The sequence below is a fragment of the Perissodus microlepis genome, chromosome 13, assembly GCF_051167445.1.
Source record: "Perissodus microlepis isolate ML-2025 ecotype Zambia chromosome 13, ASM5116744v1, whole genome shotgun sequence".
Classification (NCBI taxonomy): domain Eukaryota; kingdom Metazoa; phylum Chordata; class Actinopteri; order Cichliformes; family Cichlidae; genus Perissodus; species Perissodus microlepis.
This window is the reverse complement of record NC_140473.1, coordinates 19391146-19408136: the sequence shown is the minus strand read 5'-3', so window position 1 is coordinate 19408136 and position 16991 is coordinate 19391146. Positions and strand designations below refer to the sequence as shown.

The 16991-nt window shown below is 40.6% G+C and overlaps 1 protein-coding gene across 2 annotated transcripts in view; it reads right to left on the bottom strand.

Annotated features, from left to right (window-relative positions):
- The window catches only part of adam12b (ADAM metallopeptidase domain 12b), a 91609-nt gene extending 74717 nt beyond the window's left edge, over positions 1-16892 (bottom strand). The window contains exons 1-2 of one of the 2 annotated variants that reach the window (XM_084947938.1): positions 16020-16892; positions 2203-2324 (exon numbers count right to left, since the gene is read on the bottom strand). In XM_084947938.1, the coding sequence (XP_084804064.1) occupies positions 2203-2324; positions 16020-16137 (240 nt within the window). In that variant the 5' untranslated portion in view covers positions 16138-16892. The remainder of the gene's footprint in view (positions 1-2202; positions 2325-16019) is intronic. The other variant, XM_084947936.1, reaches the window with a different exon arrangement.
- Between the last annotated feature and the right edge of the window lie 99 nt (positions 16893-16991).

The window sequence follows — 16991 nt, the reverse complement described above, 5'->3', positions numbered from 1 at the left end:
TAGCATCGTCCTTAAGGCAAAACAGAGGCAAAGAAGGTCCATGCTTTAGAGCCTCAGTTTTGTAAAAAAGGATTCATGAATGTAAGCTAGCAGAGAGGAAAAGGGGTCAGACATGTTCACACTAAGCAGAAATGGATTTATATTTCATCAGCTGATATTTTAGATGAACAGAGTGCTCTTTCACAGTGACATTACTTAGGATAGCTGACCGATGCCTTCGGGGAAATACTCTGCTGGCCAGTCTGAAGCTGTGTGTCTGCAAGTATGTGTGTGGACAATTCATGTCATGTCCACTGTGCAACAAAGACAATGTGTCATAATTCTGCAATACTTTACAGCTCCAAGAAAACTTCTTCTTGGCACACAAGGCAGGTATACTGTAGCTGACCATTTTACACCTGTTCAGCTGCGTATCGATACAAATGTGTAATATACATCTAACCAAGCAGAGACTGAAGATGCCTGTGAAAATGTGAGAATGCCTTGTTGACGGCAGACGTCAGATGTCAGAGGACTATTACCAGCAGTAAAATAACATCTCTCAGATGGGCTACAGCAACAGAAGACCACAAGTATTGTGACTCCTGCAGGTAAGAACTGGAAACTAAGGCTACAATGCACAACAGCTCCCAAAACCTGAACAATAAAAGACTAGAAAATATTGCCTGGTCTGATGAATAGATTTCTGCTACAACATTCAGAAGATAGGGTCAGACATTGGTATGAGCAACATGAAAGCATGGATCCATGCTGCCTTGTATCAACAGTTCAGGCTGCTGCTGTTTGCATGATTTGTGGGAGATATTTCTGGCACTCTTTGGGCCCCTCAGTACCAGCTGAGCTGCTTAAATGCCACAGCTTCCTTGAATATTGCTGCTGACCATATCCATTCCTTTATAACCACAGTCTACATATCCTCTGTTGACTGCTTCTAGCAGGACAACACACCACATCACAAAGCTCAAATCATCTCAAACTGGTTTCTTGATCATGACAGTGAACCCAGTGCAGCCAAACGGCCTGCACAGTCATCAGCTCTAAATCCACAACAGCATCACTGTGAGGTGATGGAAGAGGAATTTACATCAAGGCTGATAAACCTAGGGCAGAGTGTGATGCTATGATGTCAATGTTGACCAAAATCTCTGATGAAATGATCAATGTTTCCAACACCTTGTTTAATTTGTGCCATGAAAAATGTAGGCACTGCTGAAGACAATAGGAACAGCGAAGTATACCCAACAAAATGACCAGTGTGTGCATAAATCTGCCTCTGTGTTGTGACTTTTACTGCAGTCTCTGATAAGACAATCACAAGTTACCCTTGTAGTAAGTTTAATATGGGACAGCAGGCTGCTTTAACTATTGTCTCACCTTAACAAAAATGCCTTATATCAGCAGTAGGTGATAGAAAAATATGGCTAATGTAGCTCAAAATGATTAAGGCTATAAAACGTAGTTTCACTTCCCCAAAGTATGTGACATTTTTGTGATGACTGACTGTGAGGCAGGCACATAACGCTGGGAAAAAAATCCTAAACAAAACAAATCGTTCAGATGGTGACTTCCCTGCACGAGGAAAAGTGGTTGATTGCTCAGGGAGTTCTGAACACCTACACATTTCCCTCCTCTGGAAAGTTTCCTTAAGTTGTGGTAGAGATGCCAAATTTCAAACATTTCCCTTTCCAGCTGTAGTAAGTGGAACAGACAGGGTTTCATAGCCTGAGAAGGCATGTTTAGAGAAACCAGAGAGGGATGATTTGTATATATGTTTTAATCTAGCTTATAACGTGTAGTACATGAACGAAATGACACGCTTTACAAGCTGTTACAGAGCTTTTAGCAATAATTTCACAATATGTAGTGTCTAGTGTAGTGTGGCAAGCTCATATTTAACAAAGAAATGAGGACATGTTCAAAACAAAGGCAAGAGCATGGAAGGAGAAGAACCACAAAAAGGGGCATGACATGGAGGCAAAACATAGCAAAAGAGGGGACTTCGCTACCAAAAGAAATTAAATAGACAGGCAACAGATGGAGGCAACAGAGGAAGGAATCATATACTGTGGTTATGTTAAACAAAAAGCCAGACATCTATATTTGGCTGCACTCTGAAAAGCACACTGACATTAGCTCAGTAGCTGGCTGAGTCAGCTTATTACCAATAAGCTATTCCTGCTAAATGGTTTTGAGAGTATTTACCCCAGATGTGAGTTGGCTGAGAGGTCTGCGCTCTTTGCCCTTCAGCAACAGAGGTATGGCGGTCTCATAAGTTTGCGGTCTGGTTGCCTCCCCGCTCTGTTTGGCCTTGTCTGGACTACTTCCTGTGAAAAGATCATCAGCACAGATTAGCTTGAAATTTAGCATCACGCTACAAACAATACAGATTGCAAACAAAGGGGTCAGAAATGTGGGTCAAAGCTGCTGTGTAATATCCTCAATAATTCAAGGACACCATTAATGCAACAAAAGCTTGGAAGGCTCAGACACACAGCAGAGCAGAACACTATTAAAGACTGTGGTCGGTGCTGCAGAGAAAGAGTAAAAGCTCACTCCTGTTCCTGCGAGTAGATATGCTATCCCCCAAAGGACCCTTGCAACAAGACCACAGCCACAGAATCAATAATAGATGCTCTCACGCAGTTTATAACTCTTCTTCTGCAATATTTCCCCAGATGGGAATGGGGTTTTTTTTCTAAAAAAAGGTAGGATGAAATTGTCTTTCCCATTTCTTATATATCTATCTATATATATATTATCTTTCTTCCTGTCCAACTTTGTATAGTAGTTCAGGAATGAGCACCATACTGTGCTGTTTCCTCCTCTTTTCCACATATCATTTTACTTCTCTTCCAAACTTGTAATAGAGCTAAATTACCAAAGTAAGAAACTGGTTAAGCTAATTAGTTTTTAAAAGATTGCTCTTTTGGGACAGAAAGAAACATACTGTATATAGCATAAGATGAAGTATAGTAAACCATATCAATGCTTGGAGCAAAATGTGGGAATCAGTCACAATTCCCTCTGCTCTCTCAGTGTCTCTCTCAGCTCCACAGAAGACTTGGCTGTCCCTAACGGCCTTACAGAGCATGTCTGTGCTGTTGCTAGCCCAGCAGGTTTCCTGTGTAGCCCAATAAATGTTACAAACCCATAGAGGATTGAATAGAGAGTGTTAAAAGGGGAGGGGAGAGGCTGTTTGAGGTTTCACGCTCCCGCTATCAACAAAGTAAAACTGAGAGTGAGTGCGCCGCCTCTATTTACTATACATCTAAAGTCTCGGCATACTCTCTAATCCTTGGAGATTTGCAGTAAAGCATCCGAGTGTCTGCATGTGCATGTGTAACATCATACACAGTGCAACAAGAGTTCAGCAGTACACTGAGCAGAAATGCTACAATCCCACATATTTTGTTGCTCCTCCTCCCGCCTGGAGGTGTTTTGATTTTCAGGTACGTTTGTCTCTTCAAAGGGTGACGATTCTTGTCTTTGAAGACTGACTCCTGTGCCACCGTGACAACACTTCATACAACTTCAAACTGTCTGTGACGGCGGCTCGTCTGTGTTCTCAGCGTGGCCCACACTCTCAACTTAGCCACAGTACATAATAAGCTAACAAGGGCATAAAAGGGACCTCCTACATTTAATGGGATATTTGAACATATGCCGATGGTAGTTTGTTGGTTTTAGTGGTGCACGAAAACCACGTTAGACAGACGGAGCAGCATGACTGAGACCACAGGCTGCGGCTGGAGTGCCATTAAAAAAGAGCTATAAAAGGAAAGTCAGGCAGACGTCTTGTTAATTAAAGACTTCATCACTTCCACCAGGGTCCCTCACAAATCATTTAGAGCTCTCTGACACTAAATGAGTTTGCGATCCTTAAACAATATCAGTTTGGAGTGGAGACTTCAAGCCTGGGTGAGCGCAAAACAAACTAGTTTGTACAATGTGTTTTCAGCCCACATCTAAGCGTTTCTACTTCTTCTGTAAAGCCACATTCTAACGAGCTTGCCATCATAAAGAGCAACATACGGAAAATCTTTCCTTGAAGGCATCCATCTCGTTACATTTGTCTCTACACAAAAAGAGAAGAAGGGAGTTTTGTGAAATCTAATCCTGCCTATTTTCTCTCCTCCACACACATGGCCAGTCTCTGGGTAAAGTAAGCGTGCTCACTCAATGTTGGACGTAGCCTCCCTAATTCGGGGGGGTTTAGATGCCGTTTGATGTTCTGGTAAGCGCTTTGTTTGAAGTACAGTGACCCCTTTAATATGTGAATTAATGAGTTTTTGTAGCATTTTGTGTGTGCTAGGCTTCAGTTTGCAACATCTGCCAAAGCAAACTTAAAAGAAAGTTCCCTTCAAACAGCAGAGAAATATGACATTCATCATCATTCTCACGGGTTTTATCCTCTTTGGGAACCTTTTAAATTCACACTAAAACTGGGTTAATCCCGTATGTTTTCTGAGAGCTCCATGACTGCTAAGCCAACCACAGTTGTACCCCTATATTGGACACAAGGCAGAATTATCTGTGGGTCACACATGAAAAACACAAGTTCTGTTTTGCAGCCAAGATCATCTTTCCCCCACGCTCTCTTTAAATAGCCTCATAACCCAGATTTCTTTTAAAGACAACTCTGTTTTGATGATCTAACAAATATATTTTTCTTTCTGCCACTATTTCATGATCTGCACAGCTGAGTATTACTGGTAGGAAATGGGAATTCAAACAGAGGCCGATGTCCACTTCTCTCAGCAGGGCAGTGAAACAGCCAAAAACATAAACAAACAAAATGAGCCACAATTACTGCAGTCAAATCGAAGAGGCTGCTGGAAAAACTCTACCTCATTACATAGACTTGGTATTTCACCTGCTGCATCAAAAGGCTTCTCTGATAACTTTCACATCTTTTTGTCCATTTATCTTTTTGATTGAGAAAGGTGTCTATATTGTGGAGGGATTTAAGCAAAGCAGCCAAAGCAGCATGGATTACCTTTTGAAAAATGTGTATGTCTGGCTGCTTTTGTATCTGATCAACAAGCAATTTTATTATAGGGTCCCTCTAGTGAGATGGATAAGAGAATACAAAACATAAGGTCAAAACGAGTTTATGAAGGACATTTAGCAATCTATAAGCAAAATGTTCAAGGAAACACAAGAGAAGATGAACACCACAGCGGGACTTGAGAGACCTTCTGCAATCAGATTAGCGTCAAACAACATATGCATACAAACTATGTGTAACTTAACGTCTTTATGTTTTGCTGGGAAAACAGGAAATAAGGCTGTGTTTACCTTTTTACCTAAAAAAGAGTTTATACAATTCTAACACGCTTGGAAGTCAATATTTGGTACAACCATCTTTATCTTTAAGGTACAGTAGCCACAGCTTCTTAGTCAGAGTCTTCTATAAATAATTCACTGCAAATCAACTTATTATTAGGTTGTTTATTATATATATTATATGTTGTATAATAAAAAGCTGTAAAAATATTCATTATTATGCAAACAGAAGAATCACAAAGTGAAGAGCAGCGAAATATTTCAGACAACGTGACACAAAGAGAAAAAGTCATCAAGCAGGAACTCTTTGAGCAGAGTTAAAAATAAAATCAAGAAAACACAACAACGCCTGAAGACATGACTTCAGTTATTTCTCAACACAGAGAAGAGACCTTTAATGCCAGCTGATCAAAGGATAAGAACTCTGATTATGGATTTGATAATAGTGAAGATTTATTGGTCAATATCTGCACAGCGGCTGCAAAACCAACCCTCTAAGCCTCCAATCATCTGTAAATGCCCTCAGAAAGGTGAATCTTGGCCAACAGTGAATCACTGAAGAGGCTTTTAGCTTGAAAAAGGAAAATGACGGTACCCAGCGCATACACAGGGACAACTGCCAAAACGCTGATAAGAAACACACAGCATAGGTGAGTTCAACTGTTACAATTGGATTTGATGGAAATCTGGATCTGATCCAGAACCATTTCTGGGAGTGATTACTGTATTGACTTTCCTTATTGATTACAAAATGGTAAGACATTGACCCAAACTAAAATCCCTGCGTGAGCGTGAGATGAGTGTTGTTATAAGTGTAGGCAGGCTGGCTTTTTTCATCCTTAACTGATATGAAATCAAATAAAGAAGTGTTTCTCTGACTGAAATACCGAGGCCATTTCCACCTTTGTACATTACACATTATAAGCTTTCAAAGAGGGATATTTTTCCTTTTTTATTATGTATTTTTCATCTCTATCACGCATGTACATTTACACAAGTACTAAAGTAGTTCTTTCTTCCTTAGAGTTAGAGGAAGGCATCAATATCAATCTCATCTTTGTTAAATATGAAGCTATAACCAGCAGATAGTTAGCTTAGTTTAGCTGAGTGGACTGGAGATCAGGGGAATGTGAAAGGAATTAAACCAGATGGTTTTACAGAGTTTCATGTGTGAGACAATTTCTTGGCCAGACGTTGTAACGTCTTATGGTCCTGTCATCACAATGAGTTTGCCTGGAAAACAGGTGTGAAGTTACCATGCACAGCCAAAAGTAACTCCCCTTAGAGAGCCACAGTGTCATAGTACTGGGTCTTTGATCCAGTGTTTCTATGTTTAATAGTATTTGCTGATTTCTAAATATATAATTGCTTGCCTAGAAAGAAAGTGCTTTATAAAAAAAAGGTGGATGAGGCCACTATACACAATAATAGGTCTCAATATAAAGAAATACATTAAAAAGTGAGGTTGTGCTAGCACTTATTTAATCAGAAGTTTCTCAGAAAAATATAATACCATCAATATATCTTTGTGACCGTCTACCATATTACAGCTTATTCAGTAAGACTTATTACAGAACTCAGCACTACAGCTTTTATTTCCTTTTACAACGCATTTCTTTTTAACACATCAAAGGGAGCATTTTACAGTTCCTACTTCAATATTATGTTCGTAGACTAATAAAAGACATTCAAAAGTAGTAATGGCATTGTTTAAAAAAAAAGGAGCGCTGTAGCTCTCGGAGGTGCTAGATACTTTCCTGCATATGAATTAATGTTTGATGGTGGAAGCAACTTCAAAGAAAAGACTTTCAATGGAAAATAAGTCACTCAGTGAACAGACAGGCTTCTCTTATAGAGATTAATGTACAAATGTATATTTCAATTTGGTGTTTTATCTTGAGCAGTATAACTGGCCTGCTTGCTCAACATTAGTTCACATTGTCCCAGAATGGAAGTGCATTAAACAAGAAAGCTGAAGCTACAGCATAATTTCCACACATTTGCAATGTTCAAAAGCAAACTATGAACGCCTTCCTAGAAATTACACTTTTATCTTGAAGAAAATGTTATAAGTTATAGTAGTATTTAGTAAATAAAAATGTCTTTACACACACACACACACACACACACACTACTGGGACCCCACCCGGGCCCAGCAGCGCAGGGCCTACATGTGCCACTGCATTTCACGCCAGTACTGGGGCCCACAGTAAGTAAGTAAGCTGCCCATTCACAATGGGTCACCACAGCTTGTAGCACCACATTTTGGATTTGGCATATTTTTACACTGGATGCCCTTAACAGTGTAACGCACAGTGGATTTGTCGTTCCTCCCAGACTTAGACTGGAGATATATCCTTGATAGACAAACATGTATTTGTCTATCAAGCACTCTCCCTAACAGTCTAATATTTTCATTTGAGTTCTTTTGCAGTATATCAATAAGTTCCAGTCTAACTTCCAATTTACTGAGGTTTTAAATCAGCTGCTTTTTCCACTTCCCTGTATAGTGTTTTCTTATTGCAAACAGTTTTGCAGCAAATACTCCTGTGCAGACCCACAGTGGGTGGTGTAGATGAACGGTGGGGTTGTGCAGACAGGGAAACCTGAGTGGGTTTGACCACACAGGTCAGACAAAAGTCAGGCTTTTAGGAGCCCTGTATGGGTTTTCTATGGGCAAGCCCAGAAGAGGTTGCTCACAAAAATCCTTCATGTGGGCCTGTGGGGTAAAAGTACTATGGGGCCTGCATGGGCTAACCCACAGCATGGCCAACAAGGATTTTCTGTGGGCAATCTCACTATGGGTGGCTTTGAACCCAGGATCTTGCTGCTGCGCAAAGTACAGCATACAGCTGAGACAGGCAGGACTGTCCTTACTTTAGCAAGTACTTTTAGTCATAATCCAATCCATCTTGGATATATAAGTCGATGCGGTTGGTGATATATTCCACTGGAGCACTCTGACAGCTCTTAGTGTAAAAGTAAAACGTGATTGCATCACTTGTTCTTTTGAGCAGCATGGATATCTGGACCACAGGTCATGGCAATAAATTAAAATGCTGTCATGACATTTTACATAAAACTAAAAATGTCAACCTCATGGTAATATTATAAAAAATGTTATTATAACATTCTAAAAAACTGCCTAGAGGTTGTATCAGCAGGATGTAACCTCAAGAGCCATGAAAACCACCACGGAACTACAATCAGAAAACCTAAAGTTGTTGAAATATTTTATTCTGAACCAAACCAGTGGACCAAATAAATAATGAAAGGACAAGCCAGCATTGCTGTAACTAGAGCCATGCCTCGAGCACTGGTTTAAAAAAAAAAAAGACTTCAAAAAAACAAACAAAAAATTCTTTGAGATCAAAATAAGGCATTGATATTCTTTTTACAGGAGAAAAAACCCAACAAATTTCTGTTTGAACAATGCATCAAAAGATTTACCCAGCACTCTGAGTAAGACTGACTAGTAAGACTTTTTCAGCCCTGCAATTTTTCTATGATTTCTAAGGGAAAAAATAAATGGGCTTAAAGTGTAACAAAGACGAAAAGCATTATGAGCTTTTAAGACACAGTGAAAGAGACCACTCTAAAGAGTCCCAGGGTCTTTTGCAGGGGAAGATAACTACAATGTTACCTCATTACCAACAATTCAACAGTGCCTCCTATCAGTTCCCACATTGCACACTCTTCCTGTGATAACAAACTGGTGTAATTAGTGCTGAAGGTGCTAATCCTGGATGTGTTACCTCCTAGATCCATTCCAAACACACATCATTATTGTTCTGATCGAGCAATCACTGGCTCAGAGTGAAATGATGGTAATACAAGATTTCTCAGCGTGGGTTAGTGAGATTTACTCGTGTGTCTTATTCACATCCTGTGGGAGCAACAGTGGAATAGCCAATTCCCGTCTTGTCTTGCACAGATTTGGGCATTATGTCTCAGAGCTATGGGGATTTCAGCTTGGGGGATTTAGGGATTAACTGGAACTTATCACACATCCTGGGTCACCCAAAAGCCATCAGCAGGGGAGACAAGGTTTAACAAAATATCAGTAATGCTAGCAGCTTGTTATTACAATGATAATCTTAGTCTATTGGTCAGTCGGTCAGTTCCTTAATCACTGACCCTATTCCTGTCTACAACTCCTGAAATGATTAATAGTAACCAGAGAGCGATTCTACTGACTCTGGTGATCTCCTGACTTTAATCTCCAAGCACCGCTTCAGTGAGACTGTAGTATAGTATATAATGTCTATAACAAGTTAAATTCTATTTCTTCTGTGTCTTCGACATTTTTTAATTTTCCTTTATTGGCTGTCATAAACGGAATATATATGGTACCACATATACCAGCAAATAGCTGCTATCTATAGCTATATTTTTGGGGCTCTGACGAATACGATGACTGAGCAACATAAGGCTAACTCCTTAGCAGCCATTTCAGCCTTTCAAAATAAGAGCAAGGATGCTATCCCTCTCAGTTTCCAGTTTTCCTGATTGTGTCAAAAAAATCTGGTGCAAAATCCAAAACAAACATGAAGAGATACCTGCTCTGACGACCACTTGTGACAAGGAAGCAGCTGAAAATAACTTTCTATGTTGCGTTAATCTTATGACACATGCATTTTCTTACCCAGTTATCCAGCTAATGGGGCAATTGGAGCCTTTCCTAGCTTCTATAAGATGAAAGGCAGGCTACACCTTAGGCCCATCACAGGTCTAACATGCAATTCTTTCAGATTATTTAAAAAAATAACATTTCAGACATTTCACAGTGCATATTTAGGTGGCCATTAATATACCTAAGCAGCCCACTCTATGTGTGGAAAGGACTGAATGATTGTATTCATTCAGAATATGCAATTATGTAATCAGTGATTCAACGTGTGCTAAATTTTTACCAAAAACAAAACACTCAGCAAAACCTTTTGTGTTCTTGAAGGAAGGAAATTCAAGTATGGGCACTCCAATAAGACAAAGATCAAGAGGTCCCAAATTCTGTGGAGAAAGCAGAGCCAAACTCTGCTTCACATGTCTTTCTCTAAAAAGTGTTCACTTCATATACTATTCTCTCAAAACACCTTCAATTCCTTCCATGAAAAGCTTCAGGGTATAACGGCTATTGGCTGAAGAGCATGACTGGATCCAATAACCAACATCTCAAGGTAAACAGGCTGACATGGAGGTGTGGTGACCTTTCTGTTGTGAAATTATTGATGTAGGGCAACCTGATGGTTCAGCCTGCTGTGCAGCTGTGTGAGTCTCAAACCTGAATCATGTTGTTGCATCAGTCCACTTCCTTGCTTCTCTCATCTGAGTGAAACCTAATATTTCTTCGGAGGGATGGTTGGTCAAAGGAAAAGAAACAAACAAGGAACTGCTGCTCTAGGGCTGCACGATTTTGCATAAAATGAGAATCACGATTTTTTTGGCTTAGAATTGAGATCACGATTCTCTCACGATTTTCTTTTCCAGTATAAATATTTATTGCGCTTATTAACTGCACATCAACTTCGTAACAGTTGAGACCGAACATAAAAACAATAAATAAACATAAAAAGAACAAATGTCTCACGTTTTGTTGTTGCCGCAAAATGTTGTACTGCTTGAAATTCCGTCTCCACCGTTGCTCGACACTGCGTGTATAGAGCAGGTAGTGCAACAATAGAAAAATAGTTGCGGGACGGCACTGTGTAGCGTTTGTCTAGGGTGTTGATCATTTTCCTAAATCCCTCGTTTTGCACAGTGTTGATGGGAGCCATATCTTTGGTCAGGTGATAAGTAATAGCCTCCGTAATTTCTTTGTGCCTGCGGGAGTTCGACGGGTATAGGGAAGCACTGTATAAGGTTCCCGTTATTGATGTTTGGGTGGTTGACCGGGACGGATTTTCTCCTGTCACTTTCTCGTCATCCCTGACGTGCTCTCTGTTGTTTTTTCCCTGCTAATTTTAGCATCACACGGCACAGCTTCTGTATCACGTGGTATAAGGCTCCGCCCTTGTCATTTGTTGAGCAGGAAGAGGCTGTATCCCAATTCAGGGTCTGCAGCCTTAAAGTACGCATTTCAAGGCCGATTACGTCACAGCGGCGCGCCGAAGGCTGTCCCAATTCAAAGGCTGCTCGAAATGCGTCCCTGAAATGCGTCCTTCATTTCCCTGAATTTTAAGGCTGTGGCAGTGTAGACTTCGTGGCCCAACATATCCCAGAATGCATAGCGCGGCGGTGGGTGTGGATAATTTTGCCGAAAAAAAACGGCGGATGAGGGGCGCCCAAAGAGTAAACTTTAAGTACTGAATATTATGTCTCTTATTTATGTGCAAATGTTTAATAACGAAGAACATTAAAACATTACTGTTGGCCACATGTCGGCAAAGTTATGTGACAATAGTGACATTTGTACTAACTTGGTTTTAAAGCCTTTACTTTAAAATATACGCCGTTCAATAGCTGAGCTTAATCTTACAGAGAATGATCAAAGCTCATGTAGAAAGAAACAAACAAATGAACAAAAGATTTTCTCCTTCATTTCTGTCAAACAAATGACACGTTTCCAGCTGTTAGTATCATGGTTGCTAGGCAACCTGGGCAGCGCAACGGAGGCTAGACCGTCCCATTTCACAAGCCTCGCACTTCCGGCCTTAGCGGTCTTTGAGTACGCGGCCCTTGAGGATCGTTGAGGCTGTGTACTTTAAGGCTGCAGACCCTGAATTGGGATACAGCCAGAGTGAGCGCTTGTTTTCATGCAGATTACGTCCCGGATCAAAATGCGGTACAATCGTCGTCGTCTTTTTTTTTTTTTTTAATCGTTGTCATTTGGAAATGAGATCGCACATAAGTATGAATCGAGATCGCGATTTTCTAACGATTAATCGTGCAGCCCTACGCTGCTCTCAAGAAATCATATGTTCACTAGCTCTTTTGTACACTTCCCATTTGTGCTACACTTCCAGCCAGCCACGCATTCATTATGGACGCGAGCAGAGACGACTGCATGTTTAAACTTCTCAGAAATCTGTCATTCTTCTGCATTCTAGCATAAATAACAGCTCGCTGTTCACAGTGGTGACAGGAGCGACTCCATGTTCCCATCCTATTTTGCACCTATTCAGTATTCCTTTCTTCCTCTCTTTGCTCCACTATAAAGATTTTTTCCTTCAGTGCAGGGGAAAGTGTCCCACTAAAATATGTAAGCATCACAGGCGGTCTGACACATCCAATCACTGCGGTAAATGTAGGTGACTGACTGCTTTCTCACCTGTCTCAGTGTCTTTTTTTTTTTTTTTTTGGTTCTCTAAAGGATAATGCAGACTGGAGAGAAATGCACCCACTCTTATCCATCACACACATGACTGACTGCTGTTTGTCAGAGCTCTTTAGGTGGTGGTCTGTAGCTCTGTAACACCCAGATTTCTCACAGTTTCACAATACATCGCTCACATATTCTCTTTTTTTTCATCCTGTTCTTTCTTAATAAAATCAGGAATTATTCCATGTATACATATTAGATTCCAAGTCGCTCGTGACTGCTGTTTTTTGTGTACCGCTGTGTTAAGTTTCCTTCGCATGACATCAGCATATCTATTATGTATCTGTAGCATCCACAGGCAGAGCAGGAGGAAGCTAAATCACACTGATGGCTATAATGACCAATGATGCTTAAAAGAGGGAGACAACTCTAACTGTGCGTGGCCTTCCCTCGCGGCCAACAGATCAATGCCAGCCTGTCCTCAAAATGTCAAGTGACAGCTTATGGAGGGGCTTGAAAGACAGACCAGGATGAGGTTATTTCCTAAATGGATTTTACAGAAACCTGTTGTTTTTTTCCCCACACAGATGATAGTCAGCATTCCACCACAGACTGGAGAATGGGCTAGAGCTACTTCCCAGGAAACTGTGCTGAAAGGTGACCAATGCTCCTCGGAGACCAAGGAGACTGTGCATACATTATTGTGTGTTTCAGGGCACTCGGGGTAGGTTTTATTCTCCCCGCTGTCTGTTTGTTTAGACAAAACAGACATTTTAATCTTTCTAATTAATTCTGTCTGAAGCTGCAGTCAGTCTGACCAGCTGATATCCTCAAATCTAATCCAGGTCATTTGGTTCTGTCTCTAATTATTTATTGAGTTTCCTCCACCCGGAAAAAAGGGGAAAAAAAGACCCTTAGAAAACCAGTTGATATGCAGACGAGAGACAAAGAAAGTCAGGCAGAGAGAGAAAGCAATAGACAGAACGATTCATCAAAGATTTGCAAACACAGCCTGCTTGATTCTCGCCCTTATGGGACTTTTATTTTATTTTTGCTATAAAAGTTCAGAAGGCAACTGAGCCCTGAAGGGCCGTAGCACTTCACACAAGAAAACACAAATGGTTATTCAAACATACTCAATATTCCAGTCATAAATATAAACAAGCTTTCCGAACGCTAACAAGCAGAAGGCTGAGTCAACTACTGATAACCTAAGTTTTACTTTGTAGGCTTGTTAAACACTGTGCAACCAAAATTTAATTACAGCTACTTTCACAAAGAAGCTGATCTTCCAGCTTAAACATGAAATATGTTACTATTCTAATCACTTCCTGAGCTGTCAGTCAAAGTTTTAATCAGAGGGGATGGGAGTATGACAAAGCAAATGATTATACAGTACGATGAAAGACTGCATTCATAGCACAAAACCTTTAAACAGATTAATTTTAATCTGCGGAACTTAAATGTAAAGTTTTTGACACTTTCCCCCCTACTTTTTGGTGAATATTACTATTTTATTTGTAGCACATGTCTTCAAATATGCATTATTACTGGCTTCAAAGCCTTGGACATGCTCACTCAGGCACTTTCAAAACCACTACAGAGAATGTCCTCATTATCTAATGCATCACTTATTTCAGTAAATGACAACACAACAGTTTCTGAACTCTGTCCAGGTAGCTGATTGCTGCTGAGAGTTGGCACAGGAAGGCCGAACGTCAGTCAGTGCCGATCTGATCCATATAGGACTGCCAGATTTGGCAACAGAGGTACTAGCCGCAGAGTTTTTTTTCGGGGGGTACAGAAAAGGATTTAGTCAGTTTCAGTCAGCAGCAACACTAAAGCTAGCACTGGAGAAGTGTGAAATCATTGCACTGGCGTAAGTTTGACCGATTCTGGCAGGGCTCATCACAAATCTGGCTTAAGTCAAGGATCCAGTTATGATGGATTTAGGCCACTGTTAAGCCAAACCATTTTGACTAAATGGATATTTATGACATGATTATTGTGTCCGGCCAATGTGACAGTCTTTTACTGACAGTGCACGTCTACGTAATTTGTTATTTCCACATAAAAGAAAAAGAAAACAAAATAATCATTTAAAGTGGGGAGACACTGGTTATGGTTAAAAGAGATTCATGTGACTGTTAGGAAGTGGGAAGCAAACATCAGTATCCCATGTCAAAGGTCAATATTTTGTCAACCCAACCAGACCCTTCTAAATCCTTCCTTTCTGGACTTTGTAGCTGTATAACACCTTCACACTATTTCCTTTTTTTGCTACCAATCTGAGAATAGACATAACTTTTACAGCTACTGGATGGAGAACATGACTACAGCACATCTGGTCTTCTTTTTACCACCATAAATAACAAAATAAATTAAAAATTCGGAAGTCAAAAATTGTGTTGTGCACGTTTATATCATAATTTTTAATAGGATAGACCAAGTCTATCCTAGTCTATCCCAATTTTGGGAGAACATGAAAAGAGTCTGCTACAAAAAAACCCTCTCTGCCTCCATTCGAACAAACTGTAGTATGACTAAAAGCGCTGTAGCAAGAGCCCCCACCAAGGTGGGGGGAGACTGTGACAAACGTTTCACATAGAGGCTGAAGTCAATATCCAACATTACTGTATCTGACTGCTGCCAACAAAAGAGCCTGCCCTAGTTCAATGCTCACGCAACCCATTACAACTGTTTTACTCTCTGCATTTCTGTTTTAACTAACCCAGTGTGTGGCAGCTTTAATGATCCAACAGCTGGCTGATGTGGACAGCAAACAACTCATGAGCTGAATCTTTCTACTTCTCTTTCATGAAAGCTTATTATTGACTTGTTGGCACTGTACATCTGTATTAGCTGCTCCAGCTGTGATGGTAGCATGTCATATTGTTTCAGTAGTGCACTTTTAACCTTATATGGCCTGTATTTTCTTATTTATCACTTCAGCAGGCTTGATCACCTCAAAAATATCTATATTTGAATAGCTCCTTATGTTTAACAGTGGGTGGCATTTATTTTTGTTCCTTTTCCTTTTGTCTTACTACATCCACAAGCACAAATTTGTACTGTGTCACGTGCTCAATCCCATACACAGACTACCCCATAATCAGTGGCTGATTCATTCAGGAGACATCCTGTTTGGGTTTATGTTTACAGGCTAAAGATGAAGCTGCATCCTCCTGGATGTCAAACTATCTGTTCATCCGCAGCAGTCTGACTTCCCTTTATTGTTTTTCCATCTGAGTACGAAAACTGATGTTAAAAAAATCAATTTCCTTTCTGCCCAGCCTATGTGTAAAATGCGCAGCTTGAGACTAGGAAACGGCTGTTTTTGTAAAGAGAGAAATAAATAAAATGTACAAACACTGAAAATCACGTTACCAGACTGTGGCTGAGCATCTGCAGCTGTACATGACAATGAGCCCGCTGAGTGATAGCACTGATATTCACAATAAAGATATCCACTCACCCCTCTGTATATTGTAAACCATGCTGTCAGCATGTTTTGCTGCCGTGGACAGGCACCAGACTCGGAGAGCGAGGATCAGCAAGCCAAAGTTCTTCCGCCGCCTCCAGGTTCGCATCATGCCCGGGTTCGGTAGGGTGAAATGAGGAAAAGCGCTCCGGTCAGACTGCGTTATTAACGTAGCTACCACCAGATGCTTCAACACTGGTGACAGGATGGAGATACGGGTCAAAGCAGTTCACAGTGAGTGTGAGGGAAAAAGAAAAGGGAGGAAAACAGACTTCACCACCCAGACTCCCAACAAGATGCGGCAGGCTGTCACTCCAAGAAAGAAGCTCTCAGAAACTTTTCCATGCAACACCAAACATATGGTGGACAACGGTGAGGGGGGGAAACGAGAGATAAGCGGCAAGTGTTAGCTAAATGTTTCTGGGAAAGGGTGTTGCTGATGTGAGGAGGGTGTTAGAAAGCGACAGCACAGACAGAATGAGAGGAGACTGTTGGAGAGTATAGTGAAGCGGACTTGCCATCCCCTCTAGACCCAGAGCAGCTACAGTTTGCCATGTGCTCTTCACACGCCTCTGGGTCCTAAAGTCCATCTTCGTTTAAGACCGCTGTCGTTCTTTGTTTCCCTTTAACTACAACGGAGTCAAACCTAATCCATTGACCAGTGGTTCTTGAACTTTTTCACAATAGAAACCGAAACGAGTTCACCCCAAAACCAATCATTAACAATTTAACAATTAATGAGTTTGCTGCCAGCCCACTGAAATTATCTGATATTTTCGCCCATAAAAATCATATTCATTCAACTAAGTCTATTCTGGACATTCAAGGACATTTTTTTCTTAAGCAGCAATAGCCACTTGTGAAACCTGGAGATTAAAAATATAAAAAATAATTATATTAGCATAATCTTTTATGAAATCGACGATATATAACACTGTATAATAACTGCGTATTTTGACAGGTGAA